General features: G+C 35.0%; 1 protein-coding gene across 2 annotated transcripts in view; it reads left to right on the top strand.

The window, feature by feature from the left end:
• The window catches only part of VTA1 (vesicle trafficking 1), a 116580-nt gene extending 99686 nt beyond the window's left edge, over nt 1-16894 (top strand). For both annotated transcript variants that reach the window (XM_069076878.1, XM_069076879.1), the window contains exon 8: nt 15269-16894. In XM_069076878.1, coding sequence (XP_068932979.1) covers nt 15269-15414 — 146 coding nt within the window. In that variant the 3' untranslated portion in view covers nt 15415-16894. The remainder of the gene's footprint in view (nt 1-15268) is intronic.
• Nucleotides 16895-18195: the final 1301 nt, after the last annotated feature.

Here is an 18195-nt window from a genome sequence, read left to right as displayed (position 1 = left end):
AAATTAACTAAGAAGCTCTTTGTTTACATTTAATTATTTAATTGGATAATGACCATGTCTGTTACTTGATTTTTTTCCCCATTCACCCTGGAAATACAGTGAAATTGTCTAGTCAGTTCAACCTATTTGGCAGAAATCCAAGACATGGGAAGCAACTTTATCCTAATGACTAAACTAGATTCACAGAGTTAATTGAAAAGAATGACCTTTGGACACATTCATTTTTATTCACAATTACTTTTTTCCTTGAAAGTTTCAGAATTATGTGAAGATTATTAGTTGATTTTTTTCAAGTATAATTTTATTAGTATCAAAAAATGTAAAGAATTTAGCAAAATATTGGTCATCACTTACTTAGCCACATGAAGTTTTATTCATTTATTTTTGACACTGTCTTCATATCTAATCCAAGCTAGAAATACATTGGCCGCTCTGATCCCACTGCTGATCATGGGAGCATGAGAGTTAGAACCTGGACTTGTTTGCTCCTCCTTTGGTAGTAGCCTGGTGGACCTCACTCTCCAGAGCTTGCCATATCGTTGTTAGACTTACCATATTGGTACTAGACTTAATGAAAACACCTGATTAACTTATTAATGCATTGCTGAAGCTCATCATCCACCAGCCTCAATCTTCCCTGTAGGAGAAATTGCAGGCACATCCATGTGCAGCTTAAATAATTTTCTTCACCTCTTAGGTGGAACCTAAATTAAGGATTCTTAGTGCTTCATTTTAATCTTTTTAAAAGGTAACAAATAATAACTATTATTTTATTCTTATGTTCTACTTAATGACATTTCAGATCAATATGCTGTTATTTAAAAACTATCCAAACCAAACCTATTGATTGGAGAAAGTAAGTTTCATTATTAGGCATATCACACACATATATACATACGTACATCTATACATTCTCATTAAGTCTGTGGGAACTTATTTACTTGGCTCAGTTTGACATCTGGACAGATTTATTTAGATTTGATTCTGTTACTTAATCCCCAGAGTACAGACAGCACTATGCATTCTTTGTTCCTGATAAGAGATAAAGGTCTCCAGGCCATGTAGATTACTGGTAGCAGCCATAGTCTTAGCTGATGAATACCAGAGGCTTAGAGTACCAGTATGTTTATTCTAGGTTTCCAGGTTTTGTCAGAATCTGAGAGGGGAAAGAAGCAAAACAGTGAGAGTTGAATGGCAATTGAATCTAAAAGGGGTAGAAGAGGGGAAGGAAAAAAGAAGAAAACTGGATATTGACAAGTAGCCTGAGCTTGTGTGAGAAACCATTTATTAATCAATCAGTAAACATCTAACAAGGACCTATTATGTACACTGTGGAAGGCACTGGAGTTACTAAAAGAAACAAAAGGTAGTTCTTGCCCCCAAGGACTTTACAGTTTAATGGGTTAGATAGCATGCAAACAAATACATACAAAGCAAACTGAATACAGTATAAAATGGAAATAATTAATGGAGGGAAGGTATAGGAATTGAGATTGGTTAGGGAAGAAAGTATGTCTTCATTACATAGGTCTATTGTTTAGGGACTTTTTGTTTTTCTTACTACTGTTAGGCCTAGTTTACTTGATCCCCTTCTATAGTCATAAAAGTCACAAAATGTAAGAGTTGGAAAGAACCTCAGAGATCATATGATGTGACCCTCTGCCCAAACCTCCTGAACAGTATTACAGCAATTAAATTAGTGTTCAGCTCCTTGAAGATCTCCAGTGATGGAAAGCACTGCTTACCCCCCAAGAAACCAATTCAATTCTTAGATAGTTGTAATGACTATATTTGGGGCAGCTAGTTGGTGCACTGGATAGAGTGCCAGGCCTGGAGTCAGGAAGACCTGAATTCAAACCTGACCTCAGCCACTTAACAGCTGTGTGACCCTAGACAAGTCACTTATCCCTATTTGTTTCCATTTCCTCATCTATAGAATGAGCTAGAGAAAGAAATATCAAATCACTCCAGTATCTTTGCCAAGCATACCCCAAATGGGATTGTGAAGAGTAGGGCATGACTGAAACAATTGAACAGCTTCAACAATAAAAGAATTACTAAGATGTTCATTATATTGATTTAAAATATACATCCCTATAATTTCCACACATATATTGATTCTAGGTCTGCCCTTCAGAACAAGTCTTACTTGTGACACTCTGTTAAATATTCAAAGATGTCTGTCTTTGTATATGCTATATATATGCAAAGTATATGCATGTTTTGTATGCTATCCCAATAATTTACTCTAGACTTAACTATCGAATTTCTTCAACTATTCTTCATATGAAATGGTTTATAGACCCCTTATTGCAGGAATTCTCAAAGTATACTTTACACTACTTTAGACTGTTGAGACCCTTTCAGAGAATCCACAAGTCAGAACTGTTTTCATAATAATACTAAGATGTTTTAGTTTTATATTTTATATTATTTTAGTTTTATATTCAATTAGATGAATATTTTTAGATATAACCCATATTGTTGTTCATCCTTCATTTTCAAAGAAGAATAATTACATCACAGTGTTGAGGTCAGGGTGTGGTGTGTTTGGCTATGGCTGATCAGTCCAATACGGGTTTGGAAGGTGCTACAGCAGGCATAAGTGGTCTTTTAGGATATTTAGGATGGAGGTGGCTCTGGATTTTTGCAGTTCTTTCTTTTGTGCTTCTGTGATTCTGCTTTGCTCATGGAATATAAGGCCTTCTTTGATAAGGGCAAATTTGCCCATGCTGAGCAGTCCTATGCCAGCATTTCTTATAACTCACAATCAATGCCATAGTTCTTCAGAGATACCGTAAGATGTCCTTATACCACTTCTTCTGACCACCCTGTGAAAGCTTACCTCGTGCAAGTTCTCTGTAAATAGTCTTTTGCATAAGTGTGCATTTGGCATTGGTCTTATAAACAAAAACTCTTTGAGGGTCCTCATTAATTTTTTAGAGTATAAAGGGTTCCTCAGACCGAAAAGCTTGAAAACTTACCATTGACATTGCCTTACCATTGACATTACTATTGGCATTCTTCAGATTGTCATTATCCTTTCTGTGATGTGACTGCCAAGACCAGCCATGTTATTACAAATACAGTCCAATCAGGGAAAAGTACAATGGAACTTTTATTTTTCTCACACTGGGTGTTAGACTTATATCATTGTACTCTAATATCAAATAACGTTCTTTAGTTTACACATCACACTATTAAACTAAGATTATACTGTATTAAAATAGGTGTTTTGCTCATCTAGGGGAATTTTTTTTTTTAGACCCAAGTGTTTGAATTAATTAAAAAAAAACATTTAAGTTCTTACTATGTGTTATGCAGTAGGGATATAAATTGAAAAGCAGTGACAATCATGCTCTCAAGAGGCTCACATTCTAATAGTGAAGGCATATAAAAAAAGTTTTAGCTGCAAGGCAGATGGAAAGATTCCATCATTCTTACAGTTTAGCAGTAAAGCGGAGGAATGTCTCTTCTTTAATCTCATTTCCAGTGATAAAACCATATACATTCCTGATAGTGAACCATTTGACAAAGCTGAGAACTTTGGTGGCATGAACCTTCTTTTCCAGTGGAAGCAGGGACTATACAAGCAGTTAGTTGCCATGTCAGATTACAGGGTTTTGGGAGTTTTTTTGGTTTTTTTCCTGAGTGAGGGCTACAGAAGTGTGTCCAGATACAGGCCTAGTAGTCCAGCAAGTACTGCTTTTCTTGTGGCTCTTGGACCCAGCGTTCTAGGCTATTTCTAGGATTGTAGGGGGAGGAGGTGGTGACAGTGGTGTGATTGTCCTGCTCCTGTCTGTGCCTCAAAATGCCTTGGTGAATTGTTTGTCCCAAAAGCATCGACAGATTGAATGGCATAGGGGAGGCTTCCCTGGATAATGACTGGAGAGGCTAGGCTGCAAACATGACTAGTAGTCTGAAAGATGTAGGATTTTGCCTATATTAATCTGATTTCCAACCTTTTGAGTTCGTTTGTTTCTGGGGGAGTGGAGGGGGGTGTACTAATATTGTTATCCAGTGTTTGAGCTATCTCTCCTAGCTTCATGTTATCAGTAAATCTTCATTCATTCCTCTATACCAATCATAATTTTACATTTTTAATAAAAACTTTTATTGATGTCTTTTGTTTTTATATTGCAGTCATTTCTAGTAATCATCACTACTACCATAGCTTTAGAATTAAACAAAATAACTGTTAAGTGAAGATAACTGATAAAGTACCTATATCTGACAGTCTCCATTGTAGTCTACATTTGACTTACAAAAGGAGAGAGCTAAGTTTGTCCTCAAGATCAAAATTGTTCTTTATACTCAGTTTAACTTTCTTTTGGTGGTCTTTTAATTATACTGTTACATCATGTATATTTTCCTACTCTTTCTGTTTACTTCAGTCTACATCAGTTTGTGTACATGTCTTCCCAATTTTGCCTGAATTCTTTATATTCGTTATTTCTTGCTACATAATATTCCATTGCATTTTCGTATATACCTGTTTGTCAAGCCATTTACCATTTGATGGGTATCTACTTTGTTTCAAGCTACCACATAAATGCTTTTATTAAAATTGTGGCATGTACACAACCCTTCATTTTGTCTTTTATTTATTTTATATGCATTAGTAGAATTATTGGGTCAAAGACTATAGGTAGCTTAATAACTTTGCTTCCATCCCAGATTATTTTCCAGCTCAGTTCTACAAATTTGTGTTGCCTTCTTGTCTTCCTGTGGCCTCTCCAACACTATATTCATCTTTGATAATTATTTGCCAGATTACTTGGAATGAGGTGAAACCTCATGTTGGTTTTAATCTATATTTCTCTTATTTGTGATTTGGAACTTTTTTTTTTACATTGAAATTTTTGTATTACTTCTTTTGAAAACTTCATATCCTTTAACCAGTTATCTATTAGAGAGTGATTCTTGTTCTTATATATTCATGTAAATTTCCTATGTATTTTGGATCCCAGACTTTTATCAGTGATATTTTATGCACAGATTTTTTTCCCCGTTAAATGATTTCTCTTTTTCTAGCAAAATTGAATTTGTATGAGAAAAAACCTTTTTAATTTTATGTAATCAAAATTTAAATTTCTTATTTAGTTAATTCTTTGCCCCTCCTCCCGCCACCCATAATTATGAAAGTAATCTACTGTTCTCTGTTTTTCAATAGAAATATATCTCCTACTAATGTCATATATCTCCTCTAATGTCATATAACCTTAATGGTGTGATTTTTTTTAAATTTTATGTGGAATATGATTATAAAATACCTGACTCATTTCATAAAAGTACTGATCAGAATGGAGCTAAGGAAGGAATCCTGTAGTGTTGTACTAAAACTCTCCGTGGTAGTCTTTGGATCTAGTCATTAGTCTAGTTCTGAACCTACTTCATTTCAGTTTCTTAACAATCTTTATCTATCTTGTCTACAAAGATGGTTTAATATGGATGAAGAGAATAAGGATTAATTTCTTCTACATAAGTGATATATAAACCATGATATTATCTTAGAAAACCTATAATAATCTTGTATTTTCCCAAACAGCATCTATCTATTCACTACAAATCAATAAATATTGACTAAGTCCTAGCCATGTAAGATGCCAGAGAGATAAAGCAAAAAACTATGTAGAGCCCTGAGGCAGAGCTGCTTTACAGACTTTCTCTGCCTCCCACCCAAGTGAGGCCCTGCACCAAGAGCATCTGCAACTCAGGGCTGCCCAGTGGGACAAGACCTTTTCCATTTTCTGCCTCACAGAGCCTTATAAGAGACAGTCTTAGAACCCTGGACTCCTGAAGGAGCTCCCATACCTCCTTTCCTCAATGAATTCAGTGCCTGGCTCATGGACTTTCTTTCTTCTCTATCTCCTATTTACATACTAGAAAACCTCAACATACATTATAGTACTTTGTCAAATATTGTTACTTCTAAGATCCTCAGTTTACTTAGTTCTAATGACTTATTGCTCCACTCTGCCTTCTTCTCTGTACAGAGATGATCACATCCTTGACGTTGCCAGCAGGTGTCACACTGGATAGAGCGCTGGACCTAGAGTCAAGATTACCAGAGGTCAAATCCAGCCTCAGACATTTATAGCTATGTGACCTTGGGCAAGTCACTTAATCTCTGTCTCCTTCAGTTTCTTCAACTGTAAAATAAGAATAATAATAGCACCTACTTCCTAAGGTTGTTCTCAAGATAAAATGAGATAATATTTGTAAAGTGAATGGCATATAATAATAAATACTTGTTTCTTTCCTTCCATCATCCACAACTATATCATTTCCATGTTCATGGACTCCAAAGTGTCATACCTAATCAAAATCTTTTATCATTTTATCTTTATGCCTTCTGATACCAACCCTTTCTTTCATTCTTACCATGACCTTGATTTCCTCCATTCCTCAGTTCACTGCCAGACCCTTCCATTGTCTACATTCTTCTCCCTTCATTGTGTTTACCCTTTGGTGATCCAGTTCCACTCTGAACTGTCCTCCATCCTCAGTTCTCTTGTTTCCTTGTCCTATTTCTCATTGTCTTGCCAAATTTCAACCCGGCATTACCTCACCATCCACCTTGGTTGCTTCTACTCTCATGTTGCTGAATGGAACATGAAGAAATCACAAAACCATGCTGACTTAGACTCACTATAAATTTGTCATGTAATTTCAGCAGGGCCCTCACTACAACTTGGCAAACATTCTATTCCTCCCTGATTGAGTTACTATCCTCTTCTCCTCAGGAAATATTCCAAATCTTATTTTCTTTACTTGCATCTCCCATAGCACTCTCTAGTCCCCTCTTCTTATCTGAGACCCTTGACTCATACATTACAAAAAAAAAAATTGAAACCATTTAGAAAACTACTCTGCATGTGTCTTTGATCCCAACCCTTCCCAATTTCTCTAGCAAATTGCTCTCTCTGTCATTCCCAGTCACTTTACTTTCATACTATCTACTAGTTCTTTCTCTACTGACTACAAATATTCAAATATCTGTCCTGTCCATAAGGAATGTTCCCTTAATCCAATAGTCCTCTAATATAACATGCCCTCCCCTTCACAGCTAAACTCTGAGAAAACCATCTACTCTCAGTGCCTTTACTTCCTTTCCTCTTACTTTAAAACCATCTGCAATCTGGCTTCCAGCCTTATCATTAAACTGAAACTGCCTTGTTACTACTCTTAATTGCCAAATCTAATGGCTTTTTCTTATTTCTGATCCTCCTTAACCTCTCAGCAGCATTTGACACTGAAGAAATTTCAAGTGGTAGAGATTACTTTTAGCTGTGGATATTGAAAAAGGCTTAATGTGGAAGGTAACAGCTAAGTTAAGTCTTAAAGGAGGAAAATTTTAGCAGGCACTGTGGAAAAAGTTGATAGGTATAAGGGACAGCTTACATAAAGAAGGTGGTAGACTCAACAAAGAAATTTAATAAAATTTTTATGAAGCAGAGATCTGTAGACAAAAATAACAAATTCTGGGGGTGAACAAACATTAAGTACCTGCTACGTACCAGGCACTGTTATGTGCTATACAAATATTATCTTATTTGATATTCACAAGAACTCTGACAAAGGTGCTATTATCATTCCCATTTTGTGCATAAGGAAACTGAGGTATAGAGGTTAAGTGACTTGCCCAGGGTCACACAGCTGTTAAGTCTCTTGGGTCCGATTTGAACTCAAGTCTGATGACTCAAAGTCTAGTATACTATCTGCAGCATTACCTAGTTGCCTTAAGAATGATGAATTTCTTTTTAGATTTGTTGAGTCTAAAGTTATTGAAGTACATCCAAGTTATATTCTTCAGGTAGTTGGAACTGTGGGATTAGAGCCCAGGGTTGGATGTGTGGATTTAAAAATCATCCAGCTAGGAGTGGGGAAGAATTTATGTCCAAACAAGAGAGAGAGAGAGGATTACGAAATGCAAAATGAATAACTTTGATTACATTAAACTGAAAAGTTTTTGCACAAATAAAACCAATGTAACCAAGATTAGGAGGGAAGAGGAAAATTGGGAAAGAATTTTTACAACCAGTGTCTCTGATAAAGGCCTCATTTCTAAAATGCAAATCAAAACAAGTCTGAGGTACCACATCTCACCGGTTAGATTGACTAAGATGACAAAACAGGAAAGTGATAAATGCTGGAGAGGGTGTAAAAATTGGACCACTAATGCATTGTTGGTGGAGTTGTGAATTGATCCAACCATTCTGGAGAGCAATTTGGAACTATGCCCAAAGGACTATAAAAATTTGCATACTCTTTGACCCAGCAATACCACTTCCAGGGCTGTATCCCAAAGAGATCTGGGAGGAGGAGCTGTATGTACAAAAATATTTATAACAACTCTTTTTGTGGTGGCAAGGAATTGGAAATCAAGGGGATGCCCATCAATTGGGTAATTGCTGAACAAGTTGTGGTTATATGAATGTAATGGAATACTATTGTGCTATAGGAAATAAGGAGCAGACAGATTTCATAATAACCTGGAGAGACATATATAAATTGATGCTAAGTGAGAGCAGAACCAGGAGAACTTTGTACAAAATTACAGACACATCATATCTATGACAATTGACTGACAGACTGGGCTCCTCTCAGCAATGCAAGGTTATAAGACAACTCCAAAAGACTCATGATGGAAAGGGACATCCACATCCAGAGAAAGAACTACAGTGTCTGAATGCAGATCGAAGCAAACTACTTTCTCTCTTTTGTGTTTTGCTTTGTTCCTTCTTTCTCGTTGCTCACTCCATTTGTTACAACTCGTCTTTACAATTTGACTAATGTTTAGTACAAAGGTATTTGTGCAACCTGTATCAGATAGCATGCCACCTTGAGGGGGGAGAGAAAATTTGGAAGTCAAGGGATTTTGGAATTGAATGTTGTGAACTAAAAATGAATAAATTAATTTATTTTTAAAAAAGAAATCATCCATCTAAACTTGATAATTAAAACCATAGCAGTAGATGATACCACTAAAGAATATGAAGAAAAATCCTTTGGGGGCATTCACTTCTAAAAATGTAATTTACTGGAGGAGGCTGAGAAAAAAGGTAGATGAGAAGAGAATTAATCAAGAATATCATTTTAGCCAAGAGAATCAAGAAAGAAAAAAGTGGTTACCAGTGCCAAATAATGCTGAAAGTCCAAGAAAAATAAGGCAAGAAGAAAAACCAAAGATTATACAAGTTTGGGTAGTAAAACCAGAAAAATCCTTTCTTCAGAAGATGTCACTGGAGCTGAATCTTGAAGGAAGCCAGAGATTCTATTAGCAGAGGTGAAGAGGGAAAGCATTCCAAGTATGGGGTAGAATGAATGCAAAGACTTGAAGTTATGAGAGATGAAGAGTAATGCGAGGACCTGCGCGTAGGACAGTGTAGCTGGACTTTAGAGTTTATGGGGTGAAGTCCTCTGTAAAGCTGCAGATGTGAGGAAAAACATTGTAAATGTCTCCCAGGAGTTCAGTTTTAATGCTAATGGTAATAGAGAGCCATTGGAATTTAGTGAAGGGTAACATGATCAGACCAGTGCTTTGTATGGGAGCTGAAAGAGTAGTCAAGATGAAAGAGGCAGACCAAATAGATTTTTTCAGTAGTCCATACTTAAGAAGTATTGATGACCTCAACTTGTTTGATGGCTGTTTGAGTAGAGAGAGGGGCATCTCTATGCAAGAAAGAAATTAAGTGACTTACTTACCCAAGGTTGTATATAAGTAAGCAACAAGATTGAGCTGTGGATCCTAAGTCCAGAGCCAAAGCTCTCTCCACTGTACCTTGAAGACCTGGGCTTGGCCTTTATGACCTTAGGGAAGTCTTTTAACCTCTCTGGGCCTCAATTTCCTCATCTGTAATATGTGGGATTTTCAGACTGTGACCTCCAAAGACCCTTCTGTCTCTAAATCTATGATCCTGTAAACTGTTCAGACCCCACCTGAAGCCTTATGTTCAGTTCTAGGTGCCAAAGTTCAAGGAGGCCATTAATAACCTGGAGAGGTTCCAGATATTAATGGCTAGGATAGTAAAGGGCCTTGAGTCTATGCTTTATGAGAATTTGTTGAAGGAAATGAGGGTATTTAGCATTAAAATACAAAGACTTCTAAGAGCCTTATTAGTTGTGTTGAAGTTTTTTGAAGGACTATCCAGTGGAAGGAGGATTTTAGTCTTGTTCTATTTAACATGGCAAGGCAAAATATTTGCATTTATTAAGTATTTATTGTATGCCAGACTTTGTGCTAAAAAAAAAGAGAAACAGTTCCTGGAGCTTACATTCTAATGGAGGAAGTTTGTACACAAAGGGGAGTTGAAAAGTAGGTAGTCAGAAGGGAGGAGAAGAATAAGGGGGCAGGGTCTTTTCTCTTAATGAAAGAAAAAAAATATTTTCTAAATCTTTTTTTTCTTTTATGGTAACTAGCCATATTGGAAGATCCTTCTAACCTATAATTGGTTCTTTCTTTGTTCATCTTTTTAAAATATATTTAATTTTTTTTGTTTCATTTGGTGTTCCAAGCTGTCTTCTTTCTTTCCTCCCAACCCTGCACTAGACAGAGAGATGTATGGATGGATATACATACGTATATGCACATATACATATATGTATATGTGTGAAACTATATAGTATATACTTGATAGTATCTTCTTTCATAAATCCTTTGTAGCTAATTTGAATATTTATATTACTCAGAATAGCTTAGTCATTCACAGTTACTCTTCAAACATTGCTCTTACTGTATATAATGTTCTCTTGCTTCTGCTTGTTTCACTCTTTACTATTTCACATGAGTATTTCTATGATTTTCTAAAAACAACATGCTCATCATTTCTAACTGGACAGTATTATTCTATTATAATTATATACGACAATTTATTTGGCCATTCCCCAATTGATGAGCATCTCCTAACTTTCCAGTTCCTTGCCACCAGATAGAAAGATACTATAAATATTTTAGAACATAGAGGTTCTTTACCTTTTCCTTTGATCACTATGGGAAACAGACCTAATAATGGTATTGCTGAGTCAATTGGGAAATGCCTCATATTCCTATAAATTTGACTCAGTTCTCTATATATTTGAGATATAAGAACTTTTTCCAAGAAATAACCTTTCCTAAAATTTATTCTTAAATGCCAACTTAAGAGCAGAGAAAACAAATTGAATTAGAAATTTAAATTTGAATGTACTATTTTTCTAATGTTATGTTGTTTTGTTTCCACATTAAGATAGTGTAACTATTTTACTTAGGCTTTTTTTTTGGGGGGGGTAGGTTTCTTTAGTTTTATAATTAGTAGAGTAAAATTAAAGCTACCAACTAGATTTACTAAACTTCCATGAAATAAAAATAATTTTAGTATTTCCATGACTTTTCACAGTTGGCGTTTTCATAATTTACCACTTCTAATAAAATGCAGAGCCTACTTGTTAGCAGTTTTGTCATAAGTAGATATGTTTAATTTATAAACTAAAAGAGTAAAAAGAGTTTTTGTTACTATGCTACTATATTTATATCTTAATATTAAAAATAGCACAATGCCAGAAAAAAGTACTAAGACTAATGGTACTGTAAAAATAAGATTAGATTCTTTACTTCAGGCCCCCTTCCAGTAAATCAGCTAAATTCTGGACAAATGCCTTGACTAATTTTTAAAGAATGGCTTACTAGTTTCTCTTGCCATTAAAAATATTAAGCACAAAATTAAGCAGTATTTAGATTAAGTTTTATTTTCACCCATTTAGGTAACATTACATACCTCTAGGGTGATAGATTTACAGCTGATAAGTACTTCAGAAGCCATCTAGTACAATCCCCATTTTGTAGTTGAGGAAACTTGAGGCTTGGAAAGGACTTTGCTGAAGTCATACAAGTAGTCATTGTCAGTGTTGGAATTTGAACCCAGGTCTCCTGATTTCAGTGCCACTGATCTCTTTCTATAGAAACTGCTTTTTATTTGAGTGAGTTTTCTTTCTTTCTTTATACTTCTTTCCTTCCCTCTTTCTTTCATTCCTTCTTTTCCTCTCTCCTTTCCTTCCTGCCTTCACTTCATCCTTCCTTCCTTTTTTCCTTCTTTCTTTTGCTTTATATGTGTATATGTATAATACATATATGTATATACATATATATTCTTTTTCTATAATAATATATCTTTTTTTTTTAATCCCAGGCTGGAATATTCCTTTCTGAGATCAATATACTAATTTTTTCAGGTTTAATGGGGGGGGGAAGAAACATTTTTAATGTATTAACAGAAGCTATTGAATGTTCTGTCATTTAGCATGGCATTATTTATTAATTTGTGTTGCTTGACTTTTTGTTTTTGGAGTACGATAACTTAATGTTCAAGTGTTTTTTTAATCGCTTTTAATCACATCAATAATAATGAATGTTGACTATCTACATTTGAGTATATTTTCAATTTTATTGATAATTTTTTATTTTATTGATAATTTAGTCTAATGATATATCTTAACTTCTTTTAAATAATATATCCTAGTTAAAGATTTTAGAAAATCTTTAGGATGACTATCTGCTCAATTTCACTTTAAGTTCCAAATATCTGGATTTACTGTCTACCTGGATGACATGAAGCATATAATTGCCACAGCTTCTCCTTTGACTGTAGAGTCTTGACATTAAGAGAGTCATTAACTTACTCTACTACAGTCCTCTGATCCCGTGTTCTTATTAGTATTGTCACAAATCCTCAAGGAAATAAATATTAATCACCTGTTTCAAAGGGTTAAATTAATCAGTGATAGAATTTTGTTGTTTTGGGTTTGTTTGTTTGTTTTATTTCATTCCATAGTAATTCCCAGGCAGATCTGAAATTCATCATAAATAGAACTGAAAGTAATTAAAATTTGTATTTTTATTTAGTATTCTATTTTCCCCAATTACATGTAAAAACAATTTTAATATTTATTTTTAAAACTTTGAGTTCCAAATTCTCTCCTGTCCTCCCTACCCAGCAGCCTTGTTGCAAAGGCAAGCAATTTTATATAGGTTATACATGTATAGTCATGCAAAGTATATTTCCTTATTAGTCAAATTATTAAAGAAAGCATAGATTTCCCCCCAAAAAAATTAAAACTCAAAAATAAAGTAAAAAAAGTATGCTTCAGTCAGCATTCAGACATTATAAGTTCTTTGTCTAGAGATGGAGAGCATTTTTTATCATAGTCTTTCATAGTTGTCTTAGATCATTGTATTGCTGAGAATAGCTAAGTCATTCCTCTCTGAGCATCTTACGGTATTGCTGTTACTTTGTACATAGTACATTTCATAGTACATCAGCTCATATAAATCTTTCCAGGTTTTTCTGAGAGCATCCTGCTTATCATTTCTTATTGCACAATAGTATTCCATCACACTCACATAGCACAATTTGTTCAGCCATTCCACATTTGATATGCATCCTCCCAATTTCCAACTCCTTGCTACCCAGAAGAGAGCTGCTATAAATATTTCCGTATATCTAGGTCCTTTTCCTTTGTTTTTTATCTCTTCTTGGATACAGACCTAGAGGTGGCACTGCTAGGTCAAAAGATATGCACAGTTTTATCAACTTTTGGGCATAGTTCAAAATTGTTCTACAGAATGGTGGAATCATTTCACAACTCCACCAACAGTGCATTGATGTTTCATTTTCCCCACATCCCCTCCAGCATTTGTCATTTTCTTTTTCTTTTCCTATTAGCTAATCCAGCAGGCATGAGGTAGTATCTCAGAATTGTTTCAATTTAACAGTTGTCCAATTTAAGCAAAACTTTTTCCCCATAACATTTTGATATCGGTGTTAATCAGGAAAATTACTTTTTAAAAATTTAAAAATAGCTCTATTTAGCATTAAATACTTAATTTCAGAAGGATTTATAATTTGTCATATTTTAAAATTCTACTACTTTTATTTAAAAGAAAAACCTTAAAAGTTTGATTGCAATTTTATGTAGTTATAAAATTAGCTTTGTCCTCAGCCTATCAATCTGATCTATTTTTTCTTTTATCTAATTGAATTATAGCAAATTTTTCAAGGAATGAAAAGGCTCCCCCAAACAGACTATCATCTCTTGTGATATATAGGCATTTTAGATCTTGTGAACAAATGTTGCCCTGTTGTTATATAGAGACCTTAGATAAAACCATTTCTCATTATACTCTCCACTGAAGGTAATCTCTGTTTCCAGAGTAGCACAAGATTTAGCCACATAAGTCATAGCAGTTTAATAAAACTATGGAAATGCCAGGAGCATATGTTTCATAGGTCTCTGTTCCCACCTTTGTAATAAAAAAAAGTACAGATTAATAAAAATAAATGTGGAGTGATTGTTCCTTGATTTAAAAAAAAAAAAAATAGGGGCGGCCAGGTAGCACAGCGAGTAAGAGCACTGGCTCCAGTGTCGGGATGACCTGGGGATTGAATCTGGGCTCAGACACTTAGCACCCACCCAGAAACACCTGGCTGTGTAACTTTGAGCAAGTTACTTAACCCCAATTGCTTAGGGGCGGCCAGGTGGCACAGGCGCAGTGAGTAAGAGCACCGGCCCCAGTGTTGGGATGACCTGGGGATCAAATCCGGGCTCGGATACTTAGCACCACACCCAGAAATAACTGGCTGTGTAACCTTGAATAAGTTACTTAACCCCGATTGCTTTAAAATATATGTGTGTGTGTGTGTGTGTGTGTGTATGAGTAAACTTTGGTAATCTTTGTTTTTAAAGAGAGTTCAAGAAAATGAAATGTAGAATTCCTGCCCCAAAAGAAGCAGTGGCATAATTCTTATAGAGAAAAATGCCACTTTTAAAAAACATAAACTTTAACATAAAGTGCAATCCTTTATTTTGTCTGGAGTGATAGAATTGTATTCTAGTTCAAGTGGGGGCGGCTTAAGCTTTACTCTAAGTGTATTATTCCATGAAAAGACTTCAGTGATTCCAGAATAAACATAGAAGCCACTGTGCTAGTTTCATCCAGGATGTAACATTCTTGCAGTTAACTTGCTTGAAGTATAAAAAGTTTTTTTCTTATTTCTGAAATGGAAATTTTATTTTACATTTGTATCATACAATGAAATCATGTGTAGTTTTATTCTTTTAATTTCTGTAAAAAAAAAAAGCCAAGCTGCATTAAAATAGAAGTGAAAATAAAATAATCTGAAAGTTAAATACCTACATTAAATACCCAAAGTAAACATTGATTTAACCTAATTGGGTAGCTTGCATTCACTTTTTGTTGATTTCCAATTCTTTGATTACTCTTTTCTTGCAGGGGATGTCCGTCTAACACCAGAGGACTTTGCCAGAGCTCAGAAATACTGCAAATATGCAGGCAGTGCTTTGCAATATGAAGATGTAAGCACTGCTGTGCAGAATCTACAGAAAGCCCTCAAGTTGCTAACTACAGGCAGAGAATGAAGCCTTTGTCCAAAACATTCGTGTATTTTTGGCCTAAAGAACTAACACTCCATTACTCCATCTTCAGCCCACCAGGAACACAATAATAAGAAAGACTCCAGTTCCATTGAACATGACAATAAAACCTGTGTTTATGTATCCATTTCCTGCTGTAGCCTTCAGCAGCAGCCTCAGCCAGCTTTATTTCCCACTTCATGGAACCAGTCATGTTTGGGTCCAGTAGGCTGATGTTAGCAAGATACTGAAAATGCACAAGGAAACTCTTTAAAACAAATTTCAATAAAATCTGTTTATACTGGGAATAACTTTAGTAATTCAATTTAAATATATTATTAAAGAAAAGAAGCATCTACAGATTGTGGGCAGCCATAATGCTGTTTTACTATATTAATCTGAATTTGAATTTAACTTGAACAATTTCAAAAAACATTGTGGATCAGAGGTCATATTTGAATTACACCTCAAGAATTACTTAGTGAAAATCATTAGATAATCAGTGAAAGATCATTTTGAAAACTCAATTTATGTTCACATTAAATTCTACTAGATTAAAAACGGTAAATTTTCTTGAAAGAAAATAGAGTAAGAAGCTAAGGAGGGCTCAAGCACAATGAGTGTTCAGTGAATATTTGTTTAAATAATGCAGGTTTCAAAACTGCTTGGTTTTATACATAGATTTTTGGAGCATATTAGTATGACTTACCTTCCATAAGCAATTTAATTTTATATTTTCCACAGAATGAAAAGGCATTAGTAGTAATGTCTGAAAATTTGGCCCTTTGAATTAAGATGCTGAACTACTACTATTGGAGCCTGTAGGTTTTATAACTATGATCTTGGAGTTTGGAACTGTTTAGTGTGTAAGCTTTATTCTTGGGGATTATGGTGTTATTGTGTTATACTTGCATCCATATTATGTAAGAAATAAAAAAAAAAAAGATTCTTTTAACTATCATAACTTATTGAATGAGCCCAGTGTCTGTTTTATACCACTTACTGCAATAGACATGTTTAAGAGAACATATTTTTAGTTGAAAAATACAAATGTAAACAATACATTCAAGTGACAAACATGGTATGTGATTGGTTTATAAAGTGAATTTAGCTAACAATACCTCCAAATTAGTTGGTATACTTGATAGATCCTGTTCGGATTGCAAGTTCCGCCAAACATTTTGTTTAACAACATATCCGAATAATAGCTGCCAGTTGTATTTTCATGAGTATATCTTTTTTTTTTTCAAATTTAATGTCCATCTTTCTTTGGGTAGTTATCTATAATCCAAAAGGGTTTGTCTGTGTAGCATGCAATTGTACCTTAAGAATAAACTACTCTGAGGCATAATAGAAAACTTAATTGTTATTTTCACCCACTATTCCCTATATCTACCTGTGTATCAAAACTATTAGATTTTTCAGTCTTAAGATACTGTGTGTATGTATATTTAATACCCTGAAATACAAAGAATTTTTAAAAATGCGTATTGCCTAGACCTATAGGTGTTTACACAGACGACTCATAGAACACTTCTATAAGTCCATGTATCTTGGATAGACATAGAAAACAGACAATAAACTGGGCTTGAAACTAAACACAAGGAGATTATCTGGCAAGGATGCCTTTAGGAAATTGTAGTTCTCTATCATTACCACATTTCTCCCTGAAACAAGGATCCATATTTTCTATATCAGTATTACATGGTTATGAGTCATGGAACACAGTCTACCAATGATTGAAGTTAGCATTCAGAGGACACCATAAAGGTATATGACAGCCATTACACTGTGTGACATATTGCAAATGACTTAACACAGTAGTATAAAGGGTGTAATCAATGAAATCTATGACCAGAGGAAAAAAAAAGATGAATTGGTCACACAGAACAAGAGAAAACCACTGGATAGTTCACATGTCCCACTGGTATCCATGCAATGTGTACAGAATAAAAGAAAAAAAAAAGACTAGCACATCAAATGGACTGTGGTGGATTCATGGGAAGATATGGACGAGAATCACATAGGATAGACAAACATGGATGAGTTGCTGTCTGCATTGTTAGAAGTACACACATCAAACACTTATTAAATAGCTACTTTGTTTAAAATACTTAGAATACTAAGACAAAAATAGCAGTCCTTACCCTCAAGGAGCTTACATTATTTTGGAGGAAGCAACAGATACATTTAAGTATAACAAAAATATGTATATGTGCTTATATACTTATATACTTATGCCAAATTAGGGAAGGAACCAAAGGCTTCTTGAGGAGGCGGTTCCTGAGCTAAGCTAGGGATTCTAAGTGGAGATGAACAAGGAATGCATGCCAGACCTTTCAGCCCACCTAATCTAATCAAAGGCGAAGAGATCAGAGATGGGAGGGTTATATGTGAGGAATAGCAATGGCAGTATCAGAATCCTTAAAGGGGAGTAGTGCATAATAACCCTGAAAAGGTAAGATGGAGCCAGGCTATGAAGGGCTTTAAATGCCAAATAGTGTGCTTTGTATCTGACACTAGGGGCAATTCCGGGAAGCCATCAGAGCAGATTGAATAGAGAAGTGACATGGTCAAACTTGCCTGTGCTTTAGGATGTACTCTTTGAAACTGTGTAGAAGATAGATTAGCAAGAGGAGAGATTCAAGAAAAGTAGACAAATTAGGAAACAGCCCAGATAATGAGGGCCTGAACTGTCCTGGTAACTATGAATGGAAGGAATGGGATTTGAGAGCTATTTCAATCAGCAGTGTAGAATATGGAAAAAGTTGAAGGCCACTCCGTGGT

This window comes from Petaurus breviceps, unplaced genomic scaffold, assembly GCF_028583685.1.
Source record: "Petaurus breviceps papuanus isolate PSGF00001 unplaced genomic scaffold, PetGlider_PUasm1.0 90977, whole genome shotgun sequence".
Taxonomy (NCBI): Eukaryota; Metazoa; Chordata; class Mammalia; order Diprotodontia; family Petauridae; genus Petaurus; species Petaurus breviceps.
The sequence above is the reverse complement of the archived record's forward strand: the minus strand, read 5'-3'. Positions and strand labels throughout refer to the sequence as shown.